The 20,730-nt window shown below is 46.2% G+C and overlaps 1 protein-coding gene across 4 annotated transcripts in view; it reads left to right on the forward strand.

The window, feature by feature from the left end:
- The window catches only part of Arhgef3 (Rho guanine nucleotide exchange factor 3), a 281,753-nt gene that overhangs the window by 237,585 nt on the left and 23,438 nt on the right, over positions 1 to 20,730 (forward strand). For 3 of the 4 annotated variants that reach the window (XM_032918596.1, XM_032918597.1, XM_032918598.1), the window contains 2 exons: positions 3,013 to 3,120; positions 17,742 to 17,912. In XM_032918596.1, coding sequence (XP_032774487.1) covers positions 3,013 to 3,120; positions 17,742 to 17,912 — 279 coding nt within the window. Of the gene's footprint in view, positions 1 to 1,838; positions 2,063 to 3,012; positions 3,121 to 17,741; positions 17,913 to 20,730 lie in introns of those variants that run through there. The other variant, XM_032918599.1, reaches the window with a different exon arrangement.

The following is a 20,730-nucleotide window of genomic DNA, read 5'->3' on the forward strand; positions in this document are numbered from 1 at the left end:
ACCACATAGGTTTGCATTGGCCTGGACTGTACAGATACCCACAAAGCAACAGCGACGTCAACAAAATCATTTTGGAGCCAACAGTTAGACTAGTGTCCCCGATATTTTAACTGGTAATAAACGCTCTACAGGTAGTCCTGTTAGAGGGACAAAACAACAAAACCTAGAAAAGACTAACCAGAACTATTGTGTTCAGACCTACTGTGCGCCTCTGCCCCCCCTTAAAGGGTCTTTAGTGATGTGCCCTCCTGCCTGCCGCAGGTCTCCTGGCAGTACTGTGCACCCTGAAACAGTACATCGTGTGCCTGGGTGCGGCATTGACTGCCCAGCCTGGTCTAGCAGTATGCCGTGTTAGACCAGGCAGGCTCTGCAGGTTAAATTCCGCCATCTTCCAGTAGCAAACCTGAACACAGCCTCAGTATTACACTTGTTAGTTAGTCAGTTCTCAGTAATTCTATGTACTTAGAATCCTAGAAATATTTCCTCGAGGGCTCCTTAGACAGTAGTAAGATATCGCTGGAGACAGACCGGATAAATGGAAAAGAACAATTAAATTGGGCCAAGAAGTGTTTTAAATCTCTTATTCTCACAGAAGCCCTCAAAGGATAGCTCCATAATTCATACTTCATTCGTCTGGGTCAGACATAAGGCCTCCCTCCCCCCTTAGATCCTACAACCCGAGAATATTCTGGAGCTTACACCTGCCTGCATTGCAAAATCACAGCAGGGTGGCTTCTGGTTCATTCCTCTTTGCCTAGCGATGTTAGATCACCAGAGAGTAGCCTGCTGTGAACTCACTTGGGGGCCATGCCTTGGAGAAGCAGTTCTAAATGGAATTCCATGTATTAGCAGTGTTCTGGACTAATGGTGCATTGACCATGTTTCCTATAACTATATTAGATAGCGCACATCTGAATAGGCCATCTAAACCAAGCAGCCACGTCAGACCAACCTTAGAACACATGACCCATAAGGGCTAGATCTTCCTGCAGCCTGCCAAGTATGCCATGCCCGTTCCCTGCCGCTGCTCTCTCTTCAGCCTCCCCATTCTGATACAGCTTTAACCGTGGGAATGAGACCCAGACTCTCTGGGATCTGAGGTGCACGCAGGATTATCCGAGACCAAGTCCTTTTCCCCTGGGATTTTTTCCCCGTGTGCCGCAATGCGGTTTATGCCACCCAAGAGAGCAGGATCGCAACCTGGCATTTCTAGACGAAAGCAGAAGCCATTTAGAGGATTCGGGGGACGCTTAAGAGGCTGTGTGTGCACACATGCGTGGACGCAGCCTGCTGAGGTTGCAGATCTGATGTAAAGAGGAGGAATCTTGACGTCATCCTCTGTGCACAGGTGCTCAGGAGCCCAGACGCTGGACAGGGGGCAGCATCCTGAGGACATCGTCGCCTGGAAGCAGGTGGCTTTCGGACTTTTCTCTGTAGCACTTTATCCTTCGTAGTGGCAGCCTTCATATCAGGAGACTCGTCTGCTGCATTTTAAAACCCAGCCTTCTTAGTGTTCCTAGCACTGCCTACTGGCTGCTCTGCGTAGCTCACTGAGAAGCCAGAGGTCCCTGGCTGCCGGATCTATTCTGTCTTAGAAAAAAAAGCAACTGACTGCTTCGCAAACCTCAGCTTACTCTTTGACACCATGGAACTGTTTTGAACTTCTTTAGGTTTAAATTTTTTTTTTTTCTACTTAAAATGTCAGCAGCGTTGGTAGAGACTCAAGAGAGGGCTTCTGATTTCTGAGGCTGGACAGGGCACTGAGCGATATGAAAACTTCCCGGCTGAATTCCAGATTCATGAAGGAATTTTTCCGAGCATCTGCTGCGTTTAGAATGGCCTGCAGGGATCCCTTGAAGAATTAGAAATTTTGGGTCAAACTTTGAGAGCAATGGCTGAGAAGGAAAGATGAACACCGTGGGGTAGGGGTCGGGTGAGCTGACCTTAGGAAATGATTGACATCTGCTACAACCGGCTGGCTTGGCATTTCCCATCACAATTTGAGGTCTTCATGTGCTGTCCATTATCTACTGCAGATCAGATGGAGCATAGGAAAGCAAGGGTAACCGTCCTCTTTGTCTTGTAAAATGTTCGCTCTGTCCCCCCTCCCCCAGCCTGTTTTTATTTATATCGTTCTTGATCATGTTCTTTGGAATAAGAAGTCTCCCTCTCCCCTGTCAGCCGGAGCAACTTACAGATTTGCAATTGATGTTTTCTGTGGAGGTGACTTTGAAAATGTGTGGCTATAAATAGTACGGAAACCAAAGACCCATGATACGAATTTCTCCCCGTACATTTCCTTTTGCCATTAGGTATTTTGTGAATTTTAATACGTGCCTCTCTATTATTATAGGTTCGAAGATGCTTTCTTATGATCCTAGAAATAAAATTTCTTAAAAAAATATTTGGAGCTCCAGCAGGCTCGCCACCAGGACTGACAACCTGAGTTTGATCCCGGCACCCGGATGGTGCAAGGAGAGAACAAACTCCAGGAAGTTGTCCTCCTCCCATCCCCATACAGACACACGAATGTTTTAGAAAATAGAGATTTAAAAGCAGTCTTCGTAACTTTAGGAAAACGAATGGATAACGCATATACAGAAATGGCTCTGGCAAGGTGACAGGAAGGGTTTTTTAAAAAATGAAACCAGAAGCAACAAAAGACAGGCCACTGTCTGGCAAGGTCATTGGCTGGGAATGCTCTACAGCAATGGGAAGCTTTGTAATGAAGAGCTGAGACTGATTCGGGGGAGGGGCTGAGGAGGGGAAAGGGAAGGGGGAGGGGCGGGATCCCTACCTGTCACCCACTGCCTCAGTGTGCACTCTCAGTCTTTTTCCTGGCTCCCCAACCGGATCATCTGTGCAGATCCTGGGTGAACTGTTCACAGTCTGCAGCTCACCCTGCTACCTGTAATTCTCAGAGTGGGATGGATGTGATGTTTTGGCAGACATCTTTAAGACTGGCCTTGACACTGTCCTCTTATTTATTTATTTTTTTTCTCTTTTGTACAGGAACCTAGTAACAAAAGGGTCAAACCCCTTTCCAGAGTCACATCGCTAGCAAATCTCATCCCACCTGTGAAGACCACACCGTTAAAGCGCTTCAGCCAAACCTTGCAGGTAAGGGACCTGGGCTTGGGCTTGCAGAGAGCTATGCTGTGCTCGTGCACCAGAATCTCTGCTGGTTTCAGGCAGAGTCACCGATTGCTACTGTAGAAGAGTATACAGGTGAGGGGAATACAAGGATGAGTAATGTGTGCGCGTCCTAACCCCGGGTCAGGCAGGGTTAGGGCCACTTCCGATAGTTCACAGTTGTACGACTAAGTCATGGGTCCCATGCAGAGCGTACCCTTACTGGTTTTGTCCAGCAATATCTCTGGACTCCTGAGATATCAGCTTGTGAGATGAACTGGGCAGTAGCTGAACCCGGTGGCTTCAACCAGAGTTAGAAAGCTGTGGGGTTAAGGGAGGACGAAGCCTCCTCCTCTTTGCTCGTAGCTCATGAGCTAAGGATGCGATCAACGTTAAGTGTCTGGGGAGGAAATGAAAAGAATGGCATTTCTTATATGTGAACCCCATGGAATTCTAGTTTCACTATCTATAAGGAGCTTGGTTGGAATGCAGCCATGCCTGGCTGTTTATAAAAAGGGCTGTTGGCCTCAGGGTTAGAACAAAATACCCAAAGAGAGTATCTTGGTTCTGACTTTAGTTGTCCATTTGAAGACTGCCATTCTAGGGCAGGTGCCTTAACATTTCTAAGTCTCGCTTTTATTCCTCAGAGGTAAATGTATCATAGAGTCATGTTTTGTGACTTACCAAGGACCATCGCTCCTTTATAGAACAATTGTAAATATTTATGAGACAGTAAATTCAAAGGGCCTTAGGTATTGTTAGTTATGTAGTGGGTATTGTTTACAGTGGTAATGTTTAGTTAACGTGTGTGTGTGTGTGTATGTGTGTGTGTGTGTGTGCACGCACGCACGTGGTTGTTTTTAAACCTATTATTATATTTTTATTTGGAGGGGGGCATATGTGTGCTGTGATACTTATGTGGAGGTCACAGGAATCAGTCCTCTCCTTCCACCATGCAGATCCCAGGGATTGAACTCTGGTCGTCAAATGTGGTGGCAAGTGGCATTTCATCAGACCTATTCTTAACCTCTTCCTGCGGCTTACTTTTTAAAGCGAAGGTTGAGATCCATCCACAACCTTGAAAACCAATTTGCAATCGATACTTTTTTAGGCTGAACCCAGCAAAAGTCATACCATGAGGTCCTCACCCCCAGGATAGCTGATCCAGTCAGGCATCTCTCACGTCTCATTTGTCTAGCAATGCCTTTATCTTGACCTTGAATGTTTAAGAAAACTGTAGACCAGAGAGCTGTTGTCAGGTGAAGACTTCTCCTTGATTCTTATCTTCTCTAAGGAAAGGATTTAGTTAAACAGAGAGTTTAAGCAGAAGTTTATGTAGTAGAGCAAAGTATTCACGGCAGGGGGTGGGGAGGTTGGAGTGGTTGAGCCAAAGCCATGCCTCATGCCGACCTTCAGAGCTGGAGAAGCCGTGAGGTTCTCCTATGCCCTCTGCATCCCTGCTCCTTACTGTCTGATGAATGAGACACAACCCGGTGCTGTCACCCACTCCCACTGCTCACCCCCGTTACTTCCAGCCCCTCTGTTAACTGAATGTTTTACCACCCAGTTAGCCCTGGCTTTGGCTCTGTCTGTCTCAGTCCTCGGGACTCTGGGCTCCTGGTTATACTCTTGGTAGGAAGAAGAGAGAAACCAAGATGCTGTGGGAGAGTCAGCCTGCAGAGCTGGCTGGTGGAGAGGGATGTGTTTGTGTACTGTCCCTTGTGGCCAGTGTGTCAGCCCTCTGGACGACTTCACTGCAGGCTTTTCCTGGAAGATTCATTGTCACCTGAGTCCTGCACATCTGGTCTTTTGCTGAGTTCTGCTTTTTGAAAAGTCGGCTGCATTTGACTCTTTCCTCTCCAGTCTAGTGACCATGAGTGGTTCAAGTTCACCGTGAGCTATTTCTTCCCTTGATGATCGGACCGTGTTAGGACTCCGATAGCCTCTCTCCCTGTTGCTTCTTCCAGGATGGCCTACCCTGTGCCAGGGAGGTTCCCACTCATTCACCTGGTGCCCGGCTCCTCCCACACTCAGGGGGCTTTTCTCAGGGTAGAGTTGCCGCCTGGTAGATGGTAGGACAGTGCTGTGCTTTCTTTGCAAAGGGACAGTAACAAGTTTGATTCAAGTAGCTGGCCAACTTTCACCTGCAAATGCCCCCTACTCTGCAGTTGTCGTTGGAGCTCTGAGTCCCTTGCTAACATCGCCTTGCCTGGCTTTTAGACCTTTGGGTTTGAATTTCTGAGAACACTGTGTTCTCCCCGTAACCTACTCTGACTGTGTGCTTTCACCATTTTTCTTTAGACTTCCCAGGCAATCTTTATTATTTTTTTTTCTGGTTCCTAGGGGTCCTGCACAGGAAACACTGCAGAAAACGGCTGATTGTCTTAGAAATTTGCATTGACCTAGAGAGAATGGGGGAAGAGGGAAATTAATTAAGCCATGTCTGAAAACTTAACAGACTGAGACCAAGCAAAGATGAGAAAGTCAGACCCAAGGGAGAACCTGCTATGTGGAAAACGCCTTCTGAAGCTTCAGAGATAGCTCGCTTTTGCGAAATGAATTTTCTACTGACCTTTTCCAACTGTCAAATTGCTAACCCTAGGCTGTATGTATGGGACAGGAATAGAAAAGTTATTCATAATGCTTAAACGCAGACACAGAGGACTTGAGCGACGTGCTGTTATTTGAAGGGATGAGATTAGTGGATAGAAACACAAACCTAAGCTTGTATTTGCACACAGCGTGCTCACACGTAAGATCTGTGAGTGTGGTGAGCGCCGTCCCGCACCCAGCTGTCTCCCTGTAGCCTGCCTTGGGACGTGCAGCCTCTCAGCTACCCTTCTGCTTCTTGCCTCCTGATTCCATTGCTTCCCCTACCAACTAGAAAGGAAAATGCTAACTGAACAGGGAAGATGAAGGGGAGGCAACAACCCCCAGGGCTGCCCAGGATCCAGTTTCACAAGCTTTCATGGTTCCTTTAGGTCTCCCCGTCATTTCTGCTGGGGAAGAAACGAAACCAGGGGAATACTACTGCACGTGTGCCCAAGCCTCTAGGCACTCAGCAGCCATTCACCCCATGTACCTGCATATGTAATTTATCTTCTATTTCAAAAATCATTTGAGCATGGGGGCAAGTTGGCTTATTTATTTGCATTCTATTTCTTTTACTTTCATTTTTATAATAGTGAAGATTAAACCCAGGGTCTTGCACATACAAGGCAAGTAAGTGCTTCCCCACTCAGCGCTTTGTTTTATTGCATTTTTATTTGGGAGGGGTTGGGTACTCCTGCCATGGTGTGCTTGTGGAGGTCAGAGGAGAGTTTATGCAGGTCATTACCCCACGTGGGGTCCTGATGATTGGACTCAGGTTGGCGAGCTTGGTGACAAGTGCCTTTAGCCACTGAGCCATCTGGTCTGTGTGTGTCCCCCTTTGTATTGTTGTTGACAAGGCCTCATTCTGTAGCTCTGGTTAGCCTAAGACTGTCCATGTATCTAGATCACCTTCTGCCCTTGCCTCCCAAGGACTGGGTTTATAGGCATGTGACACCGTACCTGACCCCTCTTTATACTTTTAAAATTTGGGAACAGGATCTTCACTAAGTTGTCTAGGTGGACCCTCAACTCCCTCTGCAACCCAGGCATCTTAAAAATGTTGATTCCCTTGTCTCAGCCTCCTGAGTAACTGGGGTACCAAAGCTGTGCCACTGGACCCAGCAAGCATCTTGATTTCCTAGTACACAGCTCTTATTTCATTGGCTCCTGGCACTTTATAGACACATGGATCTTTTTGGATATCCAGTTTCATCTCTAGGTTACATTCTTTTAATGGTAGACCAAGCAGTGACTTAACCCAAACACAAGGCTTCCATCAATACTTAGCGGTTCTCCCTCTGGCTTCCTGTGAGACCATAGTTAGTGGAGGAGGACATGGGGGCAGAATGGGCTGGCAGCCTCTTCCAGGAAGATTAAAAAGCCATTTACAAATGTGAGTGGTCTCTGAGGCAACACACTGGTGGGTTTGTTTTCTCTTGCCTCCCGGCATCCGTACGGGCTGGAAATTTAGGCCTCAGCACAAAGGCAGCATTTATGGTGTCGACTGCATGGTACTCTTGTCAGTTCCTTACCAGAAAGGTTTAGCACAGAGCTGCTGGTAAACTAAAGCACAGATGTCTGGATCCCCCAAGGCCCATAAATTCCCTCTTCAGCAGGCCTGAGAGGGGCTTGGCCCAGCTCTGAAAGGGGCTGGAGTGTGTACCTCTCAAGTGGAACAAGAAACACCAGCTCCCATGGGCCACTGCGTGCTGAGCTCTGCCTTTCCCTGCACAGCTGCACAGGACTCCTGGACACACGTGAGCCAAGTCCAGTGAGGTCAGAGTTCATTGCCATGTGATGTTGTCTCTCTTTGGCTTTGGACATGAGCATCTTTCTTTCTGTTTCAAAAGTGTGTGTGTGTTTGTGGGAAACAAAAGAGAAAGGAAAACTGAAACAACCCTTTTAACATTGTAACATTTCTTCCCAGAATGACTTTGGACATTAGTATATACTTTATATACCCAGAGCCTAATGCAAGGAAACTTAATCTGTCCAGTTGCACTTGTGTACACTGCTCACTTTGGGGTGCAAATGCCAGTCAGTGTCTCTTGGCCTCACATGGGGGCACTCCAACTTCCATTGGGTTAAGATCTCTGTTTATTTTCCTTAATAGTTTTAGTTTAAGTCCTCAACCCCCCACCCACTTTTATGTTGTTTTGAATCAAGGTCTCATGTAGCCCAGGCTGGCCTTGAACTTGCTATGTAGCTGAGGAGAACCTTTATCTTCCTGCCCGTACTTCCTCAATACTAACATTTCTGGCATGTACTACTCTAGTTAATGCAGTCCTGAGAATCGAACCTGGGGCCTCATGCATACTAGGCAAGTGCTCTAACTCTGGGCTTGAGAATGCAATGAGGAGTCTGGTACCATCTATCTACACCTGAGACATCGTAGGATGGTCACGTGGGTGCAGGGACTTAAGGAACCATGTCTGAAAACTAAGGCTTCTTTTCATACATTTCTTGTGAATGGCAAAAGTTTTGGGTCCCAGGTTACTTTGCGTATATGAATGTGAGTATCCAGCAGGTAATGGGACAGCTGGGTGTCACCAGTGCTGGGTGTCAAGAGCGACTCCTCATTCTTGCCTTTTTAGTAGCATTATAGGTGGCCTTTAGAAACCATCAACTTATAGGTGTTCTCAGTGCCACAGCTCCTATTCCAAGTGCCTGACATCACCTCCTCCAGAACTCTACAGGGCGATCTCAGTGTCATCTATAAAGAGCCCCAAGCTTTAAACCCAGGTCCAGGGTCACACAGTCAGCAAGTGCTGCGAGGAGACCTGATGGTGGGTGTTCTGCGTACCGCTTCCGTGGTTAGGTTTCTTAAAAAAAAAACAAAAAGGCAAAAAATTGGTCACAATACAGCCAGTGGTTTGCCAGGATCTAAAAATAGCCACCAGACTTTGGCGCTGAAGCATCCTGCATTCAGCTGGCCCTTATTCTGTTCGCCCCAGTGGGGAGAGGTGTTCTTCCCAGCTGGTGGAATACTTTGTCGTGGACATTATCATGTAAGAGCCGGTCGTGGTACTGGACTCAGGGTTGGTTGGCTGCCCCGAGCCACCGGAGTTTTGACTAGTGCCGAGCACATTGGTAATGCTTTCTCCACACCTGTACCAAATGCTGTCTTCTGCTTTTCATTCACTCCATGAAGAATTCCTTTGAGCTCCGGGTTTGCCCTGGTTTAGGGTCTGGGGTGCTTGGCGTGTATGAATTGCTTGAGTAACCTTCCACTGTGTTTTCAATGGCCGTTTGTGAGCTGGACGGAGATGTGTTGGTGCCCTTTCTGTTGAAGTCAGTGTTCATGGCCATGCCTGCTCCTCAGCCAATTTGATTTTCTTAGTTATCTCTTTATTGTACAAAATCTGGAAGATAAATGTAGAGAGTTACGAAGTTGAAGATAAAACCCCACCGTCCAAGGGTAGACCCCCGTTACCATTTTGTGTATTTTAAATGGAGATCTCTCTTCTCTTTGTTCGACTCTGTGTGTGGTTTGCTGCTATCCTTGAACTGTTCTCAAAAAGAATTTTTTTTTTTTTAAGAGAAGACTGTTTTTAACCTGTCTGCTGTTTTCGTTCTGTGGTAACACTTCACTCCCTGTTGTTGAGTACTCTTCGGCCATATTCAAGTTGGTTTATTTGTTTGTTTGTTACGGAGCTGGGGATACAAAGTCTAAAGTCTGGCATGTGCTAGGCAAGTTCTATACCACCAGCTCCATGCTCGGCTGTTTATTTCCAGACACTGGGGTTTTATAAATAGCAGCGTATGCCGATGGGTTTTTCTCTCCTGCTGGCTATTTTAGTGAAGTTCCTCCAAGAAGCTATTTGGTCTTAAGTAACGCTGATATGTTTCTGCTGTTGTCTGAGAATGAAAGCACCCAAGTGATTCTTTTCCTTATTGGTGATTTCACTTTCCCTCAGTGAGGGCTACCCATGATCAGCTATGATTTAAAAAAAAAGGTAAGTGAAAACTGCCAAGATGACTTTGTTGTATGAATTAACTGTGTGTACCTGTGACCAGATGCCTGACAGAAACACAAGGGAGGGATGATGTGTTCCCCATCATGGTTTCTGCATTTGAGCAGAGCATCGAGGCGGCAGGGGCACATGGCGGAGGACAGGTGTCTGCATCGTCATGGACCAGGAGGCAGAAGGGGAAAGACAGAAGGGTTCTCTCCCTTCCCTCTTCTATTCTGGGGTTGCAGGAAGCCCGAGGGATAGCACACGCTCCCCACCTTCATGTCTGGTCTTTCCCTCTCATTTAATCTCCGCTGGAAACACACCCAGAATTGTGTCTCAATCTGCTAGTGAATAATCAAGGTGATAAAACTTAGCCTCCACAGTTACAGTGTATCGCTATAACTGTTTTTCTATTAATTATGGTGAATCTCTTAATGTGCCTGATGTATGAAGTAAACTTTGTCATAGGTATGTATAGACAAAGCAGAGTTTATATTAGGATAGATAATACTGTGGATTCACACATGCACCACGGGCTCTTAGAACTTATTTTCCTGGATGGGAAGGGACTGATGGGTATATAGACAAGCATTAATGGTAGCAGTACAGTTAATGGTCTAGCAATGGTAGATAAGTTTCTACTGCCGTGATAAAGCACTATGAGGAGAGGAAAGGATTTTTTGTCTTACAGGTTACAGTGCATCATCAGGGGAAGCGAACATAGGGAGCTAAAGTGGTGTCTTAGTTAGGGTTTCACTGTTGTGAACAGACACCATGACCAAGGCAACTCTTATAAGGACAACATTTAACTGGGGTTGGCTAACAAGTTCAGAGGTTCAGTCCATCATCATCAAGGAGGGAGCATGGCAGCATCCAGGCAGGCATGGTGCAGGAGGAACTGAGGGTTCTACATCTTCATCTGAAGGCTGCTAGCAGAATACTGACTTCTAGGCAGCTAGGATGAGGGTCTTAAAGCCCACACCCACAGTGGCACAGGTACCAGCCATCTCCTGCTGACTGTGCCATTAGGCATCTGGCCAAGCTGTTGACCTACCTAGACTTGACCAATCCTCACTTCAGCTTTGTGAGGTTCTAATTATTATGCTGCCTCTACGATGAGAATACCGGAAGCCAGAGACCTGAGTTTTCCTAGCCACGTGAGTTGACTTAAAGTCACATCAGCTTTGGGAGTAAAGTCTTTGCTTTCAACTCAAGTCTGTGTTTTGGAGGTGAACGGCTGTACACAGTCCCCATTCCTAGCCTTACCAGGTATTGTGCCAGTCACTGAATCCTCTGGTTCTTGCCTTTCTCCTGAGCGGCCCTTTCAGAAGATTAGCACAGAGGTCCGATGCGATAGAGCCACGTGGTGGGGGAGTGCTGCCCCTCATTTTAAGCAGACTGAATGCAGCCTTTGGGAGACTTCTTCGGGAGACTATCCAGGAGTCTTCCGTGACAACATTCTGGAACTTTTTGCTTTAACCCACCGCTGCAGGCCCAGTGGAACACATTTCTTCTTCCGGTCCCATTCTAGCGTCCAAACTGTTTACTATTGAACCATCTGCAGTCGGGAAGGTGGAGAGAATGTGCCCGGCCCGTGCTCTGTATTGGAACATGTTATCTTTGGCTATGGGGACCTTCTGTTTTTGCAAAAGAATGGAGCAACCACCCCCACTGAACAGGCAGCATTAACAGATCAGATCTGTCCTAGGGTATCTACCTGCTGAGCTTACACTTCCTCTGACATACATAAATGGGCCTGTTTCCTACCCAGCAGACAGTGTGCTGCCCACCTGCAGCACCTCTCCTGTAGCCCCAGCTCGGGTATAAACACAAGTACCCATTTCCAAAGTCTGCATCCGTCTGTCTCCCATATGGCTGTTGTTATTTTAGCTGCCAGCAGTTGACAAGCTTTGGGCTTCTGCTTGTTTGCAGGGCTCTCTTTCCTCATGGAAACTTTTGCTTATTCTGGAACGGTTTCTACTGCTAGCCCCAAATCCTCCCTTCCCAGCAGGTCGATGCGCTTGTTTCTGTGGTTATGTGGACTCGTCCAAGGTCGAGTCCATCAGTTTGAAATGGACCAGTGTTTCTCACCTAAGGAGACATAGGCAGGGACTCAAGATGCTTTGTTCAGCACAGCTGGGTTGGGGGGTGCTACATGCACGTTGCGGTTAGAGACCAATGATGCTGTTAAGTGTTCTACGATGCACAGGACAACTCTGCATAATAAGCTTGTCGACTCCAGAATTGAGTGGCTACAAGATCGAGAAACTGTTACAGACTAAGAAGTAGCACAAAACTCGATCTATTTTGGCTCACGAACCACCTTGCATGAGGGCAGACCAGGATTATCATTTTGAATGCCCCGCCCCCTGGTTTAAGTGAACTATTTATTGACTTCATGGCTTTCATCAAATTTCACCTTCTGTGAGCCTCAAGTGTCCTATCTGTAAAATGGGAGCAGGAATCCTACTTCTCAGGTTTAGAAGAGTTCTAAAGCTCCTCCCACAGTGCAGGCACAGAACAACTCTCTCCTTCCCCTGACATTCACTTTTTTATAGTGCCCAAGTTGTTGTTCCCTGGCATGTGTGAAAGGCTGAAAAATCCACCAGTGAGTGAAGCAGCTAGATGTGCATGCCTTCAAGGTGCTCACCAAAATGGTTTCCATATGAAGCATCACTCGGTTCAAACACTTGGTCCCCAGTGGGTATTGTTTTGGAAGGTCGTGGAACTTGTAGGAGGTGTAGCACCTTGTTGGAGACAGTGGAGCAGGTCTTGAGGTTTTTATAGTTCGTCCCTACTTCCTGTCTATGTTCTGCTTGGTGAACTCAGTGTGAGCTAGCTCCTTCCCTCGTGTTCTTGTTGCCACACCTGTTCTGCCACAGATGGACTGAAAGCTCTAAAACCGTAAGCCAAAATAAAGCCCTTCCTCCCTTAAGTTGCTTCTTAAGTCAGGTATTTGGTCAAAGCAATGAGAAAAATCAATGGATTTGTCTTCTGTTGTGAAGAAAGGGGAATCAGAAACAAGACAGCTAGGTTAGAAAGATAGCAAGGCCATGAGGCACACCATCCAAGTACAGAAAAATAAAGGGTGTGGAGGCAGGGACCTAGAAGCATTGTGGCTTTTGTCCCTTGGGATTCTTGTAGCAGGAGTCACGTTCTTCCCCCTAACTCAGTCCTCCTGTGTAATTGTACCTGTTTATGTTGCTAACCAGGCCAGCCATCGTTCCTGGTTTGTGGCTGGCACCATGATGAACACCTGCCCATGTCTAAAGCTCTGACTGATTCAGGGACTAGCAGCAGTCACTCCATCCTAGGGCTGAGCAGCCATTGACCACACACCTGACCCAGTTCCATTACAGCTCCAGGGTGTAAATCTGGAGTTTGGTTGGTCAAAAATCACTAGTTATTCCTAAAACTGAGCCCAGTGCATTCTCTTTCCTTCAGCCAATTCCTTTCCTAGAAAGCAGGAGATTGACCTGCTCTCTCTGAAACCTTGGGACAGCCTGTGAGTTCCTGGAACGAATGGGTACAGCTCCAGCATAAAAAGAGGACTTTGGAAACAAAATGTGTATTTTGGATCCTGTCTGGGCAAGCGCTTTAGCACCTCCCTCTATCTAACCCCAGCCTCAGTAAATGAAAACAGACTCGTACTCTATCAGGATGCTGTGATTATAGGAGGTGCTGTGTAAATTGGAAGATTGCATCCAAAGGGCTAAGGATCAGTGTGAAGAGACCTTAAGATAATTCCCATGAATGACACCCTGAGATTGGCAGTCACTAAGAGAACTCACAGGAAAAGTCCCTAAGAGGGAGCTCCTGTAGGGTAGTGTTCACCTCTTACTTTCCCCCAAGTGGCAATGATGAAAATCTCCAATGAATCAAGCAGGTCTAAATTAATGCATAAAAAATCTTCATTATTTCTTTTTTTAGGATTTATGTATTTTTATTTATATGAGTACATTTCAGCTGTCTTTAGACACACACTAGAAGAGGGCATCAGATCTCATTACAGATGGTTGTGAGCCACCATGTGATGGCTGAGAATTGAACTCAGGACCTCTGGAAGATCAGTCAGTGCTCTTAACCACTGAGCCATCTCTCCAGCCCTCATTAGTTCTTATATTCACAACAGGATACTAGAACTCAGGTACACTGACTTTTGCCTGTGTGAAGATCTCATCTACCTGGAGGAGAGTGAAGGTGTAGGCTACCCTGCTTCTGTCTGGGAGAGGTACTTGGCCTGTTTGACGGATAATTTGGTAACTCATTTTAGCATTGAGTATTGACATGTTTATTTGAGCAAAGAGGAGAGCTTGGAACCCCCAGCAATTCGAATGAGATGCAATAAAAATAAGTAAGGTTTGATAGTTTTTAGAATAAGGGAATCTGCCTTCATAAATATCAGCACAGACACACAAAGGGTGTTCCCTCAGGTACTTCTTATAACAGTGAGCTGTCAGAAATGATTCCACTGTTCATCAGGAGGGCAATGAGTAAATATGGGCTCCACCTAGACGCAGGGTCCCACACAGCCATTGCTAAGGAGTGACTTTGGAGGTGAAGAAAATGTTTGGGACTAAGAAATTGGTTTTGGATACCACTAATTCGTTCACTACCAAGTTGGCTAATTTTATGTTATCAGAACTTGCTCTCACTACTTTTACTTGAAAGGAATTTTCTTTTTTTGTTAATTGACTTTTTATGTTAGTAACCAAATTAATGAGGTTCATAGTGGCATTTTCCCATTTAATCTCTCATACTTTACACACTATTCTACACATTGTGTTTTGTTCTGTTGTTCACCTCAGGTGTGTTTTACTACACAGCTTGTTTTAGTTTTAACTGTGTATGCGGTTGGAGGGGTTGTGTGCACATGAACGCAGAAGCCGGTGGAGGCCAGAAATGGAAGTTGGATCCTCTGGAGCTGGAGTTGCTGGTGCTGTGAGCTGGGCAACACAGACATTAGGAGTCAAAATCAGGTCGTCTGAAAGGAACAGCCACAAGTGTCCTTAGCCTCTGAACTGTCTGGCCAACCCCTTGGTTAAGCTTTGAAGGATGAGTTTTATATACTACCATGAAAAAGGTATAGTTGCCCGAAAAGAAAAAACATTGTTTTTAGGAAAAAAAACCAAACAAACTTGGAAAGATGTTAAATACAACAATGATTAATGCCAGGATGTGCTTTTGGGGAAAAAGGAAGAGAATTTGTATCTAAAAATTGCACAATTTTGCAAAGACATAAGCATTTCAAGTTGGTACAAATGACTTTCCAACTCTTGGGGAAGTCCAGTGTTTGTCAGATTGAAAGTACGGTAACTCATCCCTCCAAGTGAAAGTGGAGACTTTTGCCTGTGTCCTGTGCCTTCCTTTGTGTGTATTTTCTTCTCTCTGTTCTACAGTTCCCATCTGCCCATCAGAACCACAGAGAGAGCCGGGTGGTGACTCACTGCCTTGTGTTAACCTTTCAGTCTGTGGTTAATTGATTCTGAGTGTAGGCAAGCTATGGCCATTTAGTCTAGTTGGTGTTTATAAGGGCGTGTTTCAGAGAGCCCAAGACTTGTGCAATACCATTCGTAACCTGGGCAAGCGCTTTCTTGTTGTCCTGCACGGAGCAGGTTCAGATGTCACGCGCTCACCCAAAGCTGCTGCTAGCCCTGGAACTTACCTGCTGCTTGCAAGACTATAAAGAATTGCCTCCACAAAGCCCTGGAGACACCCCAAAGCCCCTTGGAAACTTCCTATAACATTTTCCATTTCCTCAGGTTCTGAAAGATCAGAAAGTAAGCTAGAAGTCGGCCGTAACATCCATGTGAGGGGAAAAAAAAAGAGAGAGAGAGAGAGAGAGAGAAACTGAAGGCATTTAAAAATATCTGTTCGCATCTGGTTTGCATAACTATGAAAAGGGATCATACACAGATTTTAATGCTGGTCACGTTTGCATGAAAGGGAGTTTTAGAAGCTAAATTATCTCAGAGTTGTCTTAAAGGCTAGACAGTTCTAGCAACAGGTAGTTTTAATTTATTTAATGGTGATTTTAATGGCCATCTCTTTAGCCACCCCCCTCCAATTTTTAAATAAAATCAAAAACTTCCCTAATGAGTTGTAATTACTGAATTTCATAGTTGGAGCTCAGAGAACTGAGAGCTAACCTGTACAGTCTTAGTGATACAGGCACACACGCCACGTTCAAAATCATTTAGAATCAAGGTACATAAATAGAGCAAGATGCAGCCACTGTCCTGTCAGAGGTGTGTCCCAGTGTCAGAACAGGAGAGAGGTCGGACATTGGTGCGGCCTCCCTAAAAGAGAGCGAGTGCTGGGCTGTATTCTGAACACAGGTGAGGAGTTGGTTGGGAAATGGGAGAAACACTTGTGCGAAAGAGACTTGCTTAGGAGAAGCAATGAGGGTTAGCAACTAACTAACTAAAGAAATGTAACACTCTAGAGAGAGGCGGGGTGATGGGGGAATGGCAGGAGATACTCATAAATATGCCACTGTGGTCAGATTCTTTGCCAAGCTGAGTGGAAGTTCACACCATGGGCCTGGGGAGCAGCGCCACAGGGACATTTGCTAAATAGAGAGGGGGGGGGTGTTATTGTTTTTTTAGTTGGATAGAGTAGTACACACTTATAATTTCAGATCTTGAGAGGTTGGGGTAGGAAGATGCTGAGTTTGAGGCCAGCCTGGGCTACACAGTGAGTTCCAGGTCATCCTATGTTCTATAACCAAAGAACCTGTCTTCTTTAAAAAGGTTTATTTTAATATTTTAAAGCATGTATGTCTGTGCATGTATGCATGCATGTGTGTATGTATGAATTATGCATGCATGTGTGTATGTGTACATGCAGGTACTCTATGAGGCTAGAGACATCAGATCTCCCAGGAGATGGAATTATAGATAGTTTTGAATGCTGGAATCCAAAATGTAGTCTTCTGATAGGCAGCGGTCATCTTAACAATTCAGCCATCTCTCTGTTCCCATGAGAACTTATCTTTAAAAAAAAAAAAAAAAGCTATCTTTGCGAATGTAGTAATACACTTTGCTTTGTCCGTCTCTAGGGAACATGTTGAAATCTTGCAGGGTAAAGACTAAAGATGACACATTACCTTTCTTTGGATACTTTGTGGCTGTCACGAGAAAACCCTGTGGTAGTAGATTTCACTCAGGATGGACTTTGGGTAATCAGACCTTTAAACACAGCTGGGGCCTTTTTGTAAAGGAACAAACATGTCGGGGTAGGCGTTACTTACCTCGGGGTGGTCTCAGTGTGCGTGTCGGTTCAACATTTTGACTTGATAGAACCCCAACTACTGGAGACAGAAAGAAGACAGTATTAGCCTGTGTAACTTAGATGACTAAGGGTGGTCCTTCAGGCTTCAGGCATGGCGGGATCCAGGAGCTCAAACGGTTTGGTGTGGTAAAGTCTGTTTACTTCCTCCCTCAGTCTTTCTCTCCAGCCTTCATCAAATGTGTCCCTTTCTTCTCACCTGTGCTAAATAGATTCGTTCTGTGTGACCAGGGAGAATTGCTGCAAGGAATGTCTGTGTGTTGTCATCTCTGAACTCACAGGACCAGAGGAATACTCCTGCCCTTTCTCTCGTAGCTCAGGGATCTCTACCCATCCCTGAATTGGGATGGTGGCACTCTCCATTTGACTGGGCCAGGAGAAGCCTACCCAGACTGTATAAGGGGGCGCCCAGGATAGTGGGGTCCTGTTGTAGGAGAGGGTGGGTTATCCACTGTTTTCCGTTGTACTTCTGAAGAATAGACGTCCGTTGGAAAGAAGCCACTGAGTGTGTGTTGGAGAGCCTCCTTTTTTGTGAGCCTGGCCCACCACCCTCTTGTTCTACAGTTCACTCAGTGTCCCGGTTACACAGAACGAAAAGGTCCCTGTTCATTTTCCTCAGTGTGTAGGCGCAGAGGGTGCCCACTCCTTAAAAGCTTTGGCCATGCCCTTTCTTACAGATGATTTGTGTCATCAGTAACAGGAAGTTGCTCAAAACAGATCCACCCAGTCCTGCTGCTGACCCCATGGTGGTTTCTTTTTGTCATTGTGTAGCGGTCCATCAGCTTCCGCAGTGAGAGCCGCCCCGACATCCTCGCCCCTAGAGCCTGGTCCAGAAATGCCACCTCCTCAAGCACGAAGCGGAGGGACAGCAAACTCTGGAGTGAGACCTTCGATGTGTGTGTCAGTCAGGTGCTCACAGCCAAGGAGATCAAGAGACAGGAGGTAAGCTGGGGACCCACGGAGCTGCCTGTGGGTCACTGCATCAGCCCTCAGAGCCAGGTCACGTGGGAAGGGATACAGGAAGGCTAGCATCCAGCTGTGTGGGTGTGGCCCCACTGTGAAAAGCCAAGCGATTTTACAATGTTGACACCAAGTGTCCAGTTAAGATTCTTACCCTCACAAAGACAACCATCTTCATTTTATTTATATCGGTTACTTTTTTTTTTCTTTTTGGTTTGGTTTAGTTTTTGTTGTTGTGGTTGGCGTTGTTTGAGGCAAACTCTCTCTGTAGTTCTGGCTGTCTGGAAACTCACTATATAAACCAGGTTGGCCTCAAACCCAGAGATCTGCCTGCCTGCCTCTGCCTCCCAAGAGTTGGGATTAAAGGCAGGGGCTACCATGCACGGCTACAATCATTTTTTGGGTTTTTTTTTGTTTTGTTTTGGTTTGGTTTTTGGGTTTTTTTTTTTGTTTTGTTTTGTTTTGTTTTTGGAGCTGGGGACCGAACCCAGGACCTTGCGCTTGCTAGGCAAACGCTCTACCACTGAGCTAAATCCCCAATTTATATTTTGGTAGTCACTTTTAGGAAGTTTAAAAAAAAAATTGGCTTTTTTCCCCCTACCTTTATAAAGAAAAACTTCTTCTTCATGGAGGACAGTTAATTTTTCCTGTAAGTTTTCTGTAACCTGATGTCTAAGAAGCTATGGTGGCACCTCCTTCTCTGGAGGGTTTGTCAGTACAGGCGCTGCTCACTTCTTCTCTATGGTGCTGCAAAGCTCGCAGGGAACCCTTTGCTCCACTCCTGGGTGCTAGGATTAATGGTGCTCACTAACACAGTGGTCAGGCCTCTCCCCCCCCGTGTGTGTGTGTGTGTGTGTGTGTGTGTGTGTGTGTGTGTGTGTGTGTGTGTGTGTGTGTGTGTGTGTGTGTGTCTGTGTGTGTGTGTGTGTGTGTGTGTGTGTGTGTGTGTGTGTGTGTCTGTGTGTGTGTCTGTGTGTGTGTATGTGTGTGTGTGTGTGTGTGTGTGTGTGTGTGTGTGTATGTGTGTGTGTGTGTGTGTGTGTGTGTGTGTGTGTGTGTGTGTGTGTGTGTGTGTGTGTGTGTGTGTGTGTGTGTGTGTGTCTATTTCTGGAAGGATGCCCAAAGAATTGGCAACAATGTTTCTTCCTGAAGTTACTGAAAGAAGCAGCTAAGAGTGAAGGTTCTTCTTTCCACATGCCCATTTTGTGCAGTGTGTGTTGGGTATCATGTAAATGTATCATTGCTTATCACACAGGACTCCAGCCTTTAAAATAATGCACGCACCCTCCACAGTCCCATGTGGGAATATGGCAGCATCTTACGTGATATTAGAACACATGTGTTTGAGCGCCATCTGTGTGGCATGCAGAGTCTCACATCCTCAAGCAGAAATGAATAGACTGAATGATGACTGTCAGCTATGGAAAGCTTCAGGCTGGGTCCCTGACACTAGTGAGACCTAGGTGGATAGCAGCAGTGAGACTTCCAGACTGTCCTAATTTTCTGGTTCGGGTTTTTTTTTCCACTTGACACAGCTTATCTGGGAAGTGGAAACTTGATTGAAAAGAATGCCTCCATTAGATTACCTACAGGCAAGTGTGGGGGGTGTTGTCTTGATTGATTGGTTTGGGAGGGCCCAGGCCACCATGAGCGTACCACCCTAACACTGGTGGTCTGCTGGAGTATAAGAAAACAGGTTGACAGGCCAGTAAGTAGCATTCTGTGACAGCGGTTTTCAACCTTCTTAATGCTTCAACCCTTTAACCCAGTTCCTCATGTTGTGGTGACCCTCAACCATAATTTATTCTCATTGTTACGTCATACCTGGAAATGAGTCGTAACATTAAGATCTGATATGCGACTCCAAAGGGGCTGCGACCCACAGGCTGACAACCACTGCTCTGTGACCTCTCTTCTAGTTCCTACCCCTAGGCTTCTGCCTGGAATTGGGCCCTGAGTTCACTCACTGATGGACTATGACCTCAGAGTTGTAAGATGAAATCAACCCTTTCCTCCCCAAGTTGCTTTTGTTTATCCCAGCAACAGAAACCAAACTAAGATATGGCTCTCCCTGTTAGCCTCTGGGGAGGGAGAGAGGCTGATGGTTACAGGTGATAGGCAAGGGCCAATGATGTCATCTGTCCTGCTGTCTGGATCTCCATAGAAACCCAGAAGGCCACAGTTTTAAGAGCTAAATAAGTAAACATGAGATTCTGGGAGGGTGGTGCAGTAGATCTAGAAAGGGTGTGGAATGTGTAGGTTGCACCCATAACTTCCCCTGTTCCTACACTTACCTAATCCTCTTATCCTTTATCATTCATGTCCTATAAACCAGTGTGGCCTTGGGTTCTGTGAGTAGTTGTGACAAATTAAGCCTGAGGAGGAATCAAGGAAACTCTGACTTCTCAACTGTCTGTGTGAGTCATTAGGCAAACTACTTGAGGTCTTGATTAGCATATAAAAGGGTGAGGAGTCTTGGGACGGAGCCCTCCTGTGGGGGACTTGATGCTGTTTGCCAGTCGGTAGCATTAGAATTGATGGGCAGGCTGTGGTGGAGGTGGTGGAGGTGGAGGTGGTGTGTGCCTGTTATCCCAGCACTGAGGAGGCAGAGGCAGGTAGATCTCTGAGTTCGAGGCCAGCCTGGTCTACAGAGCAAGTTCCCAGACAGCCAGGGCTACACAGAGAAACCCTGTCTCAAAAACAAAAACAAAAAGTAACTGAATTAGAGGCCAGCTACTTATTGTGTGCTGCAGAATTCACTGTTTGCAGTGCAGAGGAAAGTCCTCACAGCGGGTGGTAG

The sequence above is a fragment of the Rattus rattus genome, chromosome 13 (genome assembly GCF_011064425.1).
Source record: "Rattus rattus isolate New Zealand chromosome 13, Rrattus_CSIRO_v1, whole genome shotgun sequence".
Lineage (NCBI taxonomy): Eukaryota > Metazoa > Chordata > Mammalia > Rodentia > Muridae > Rattus > Rattus rattus.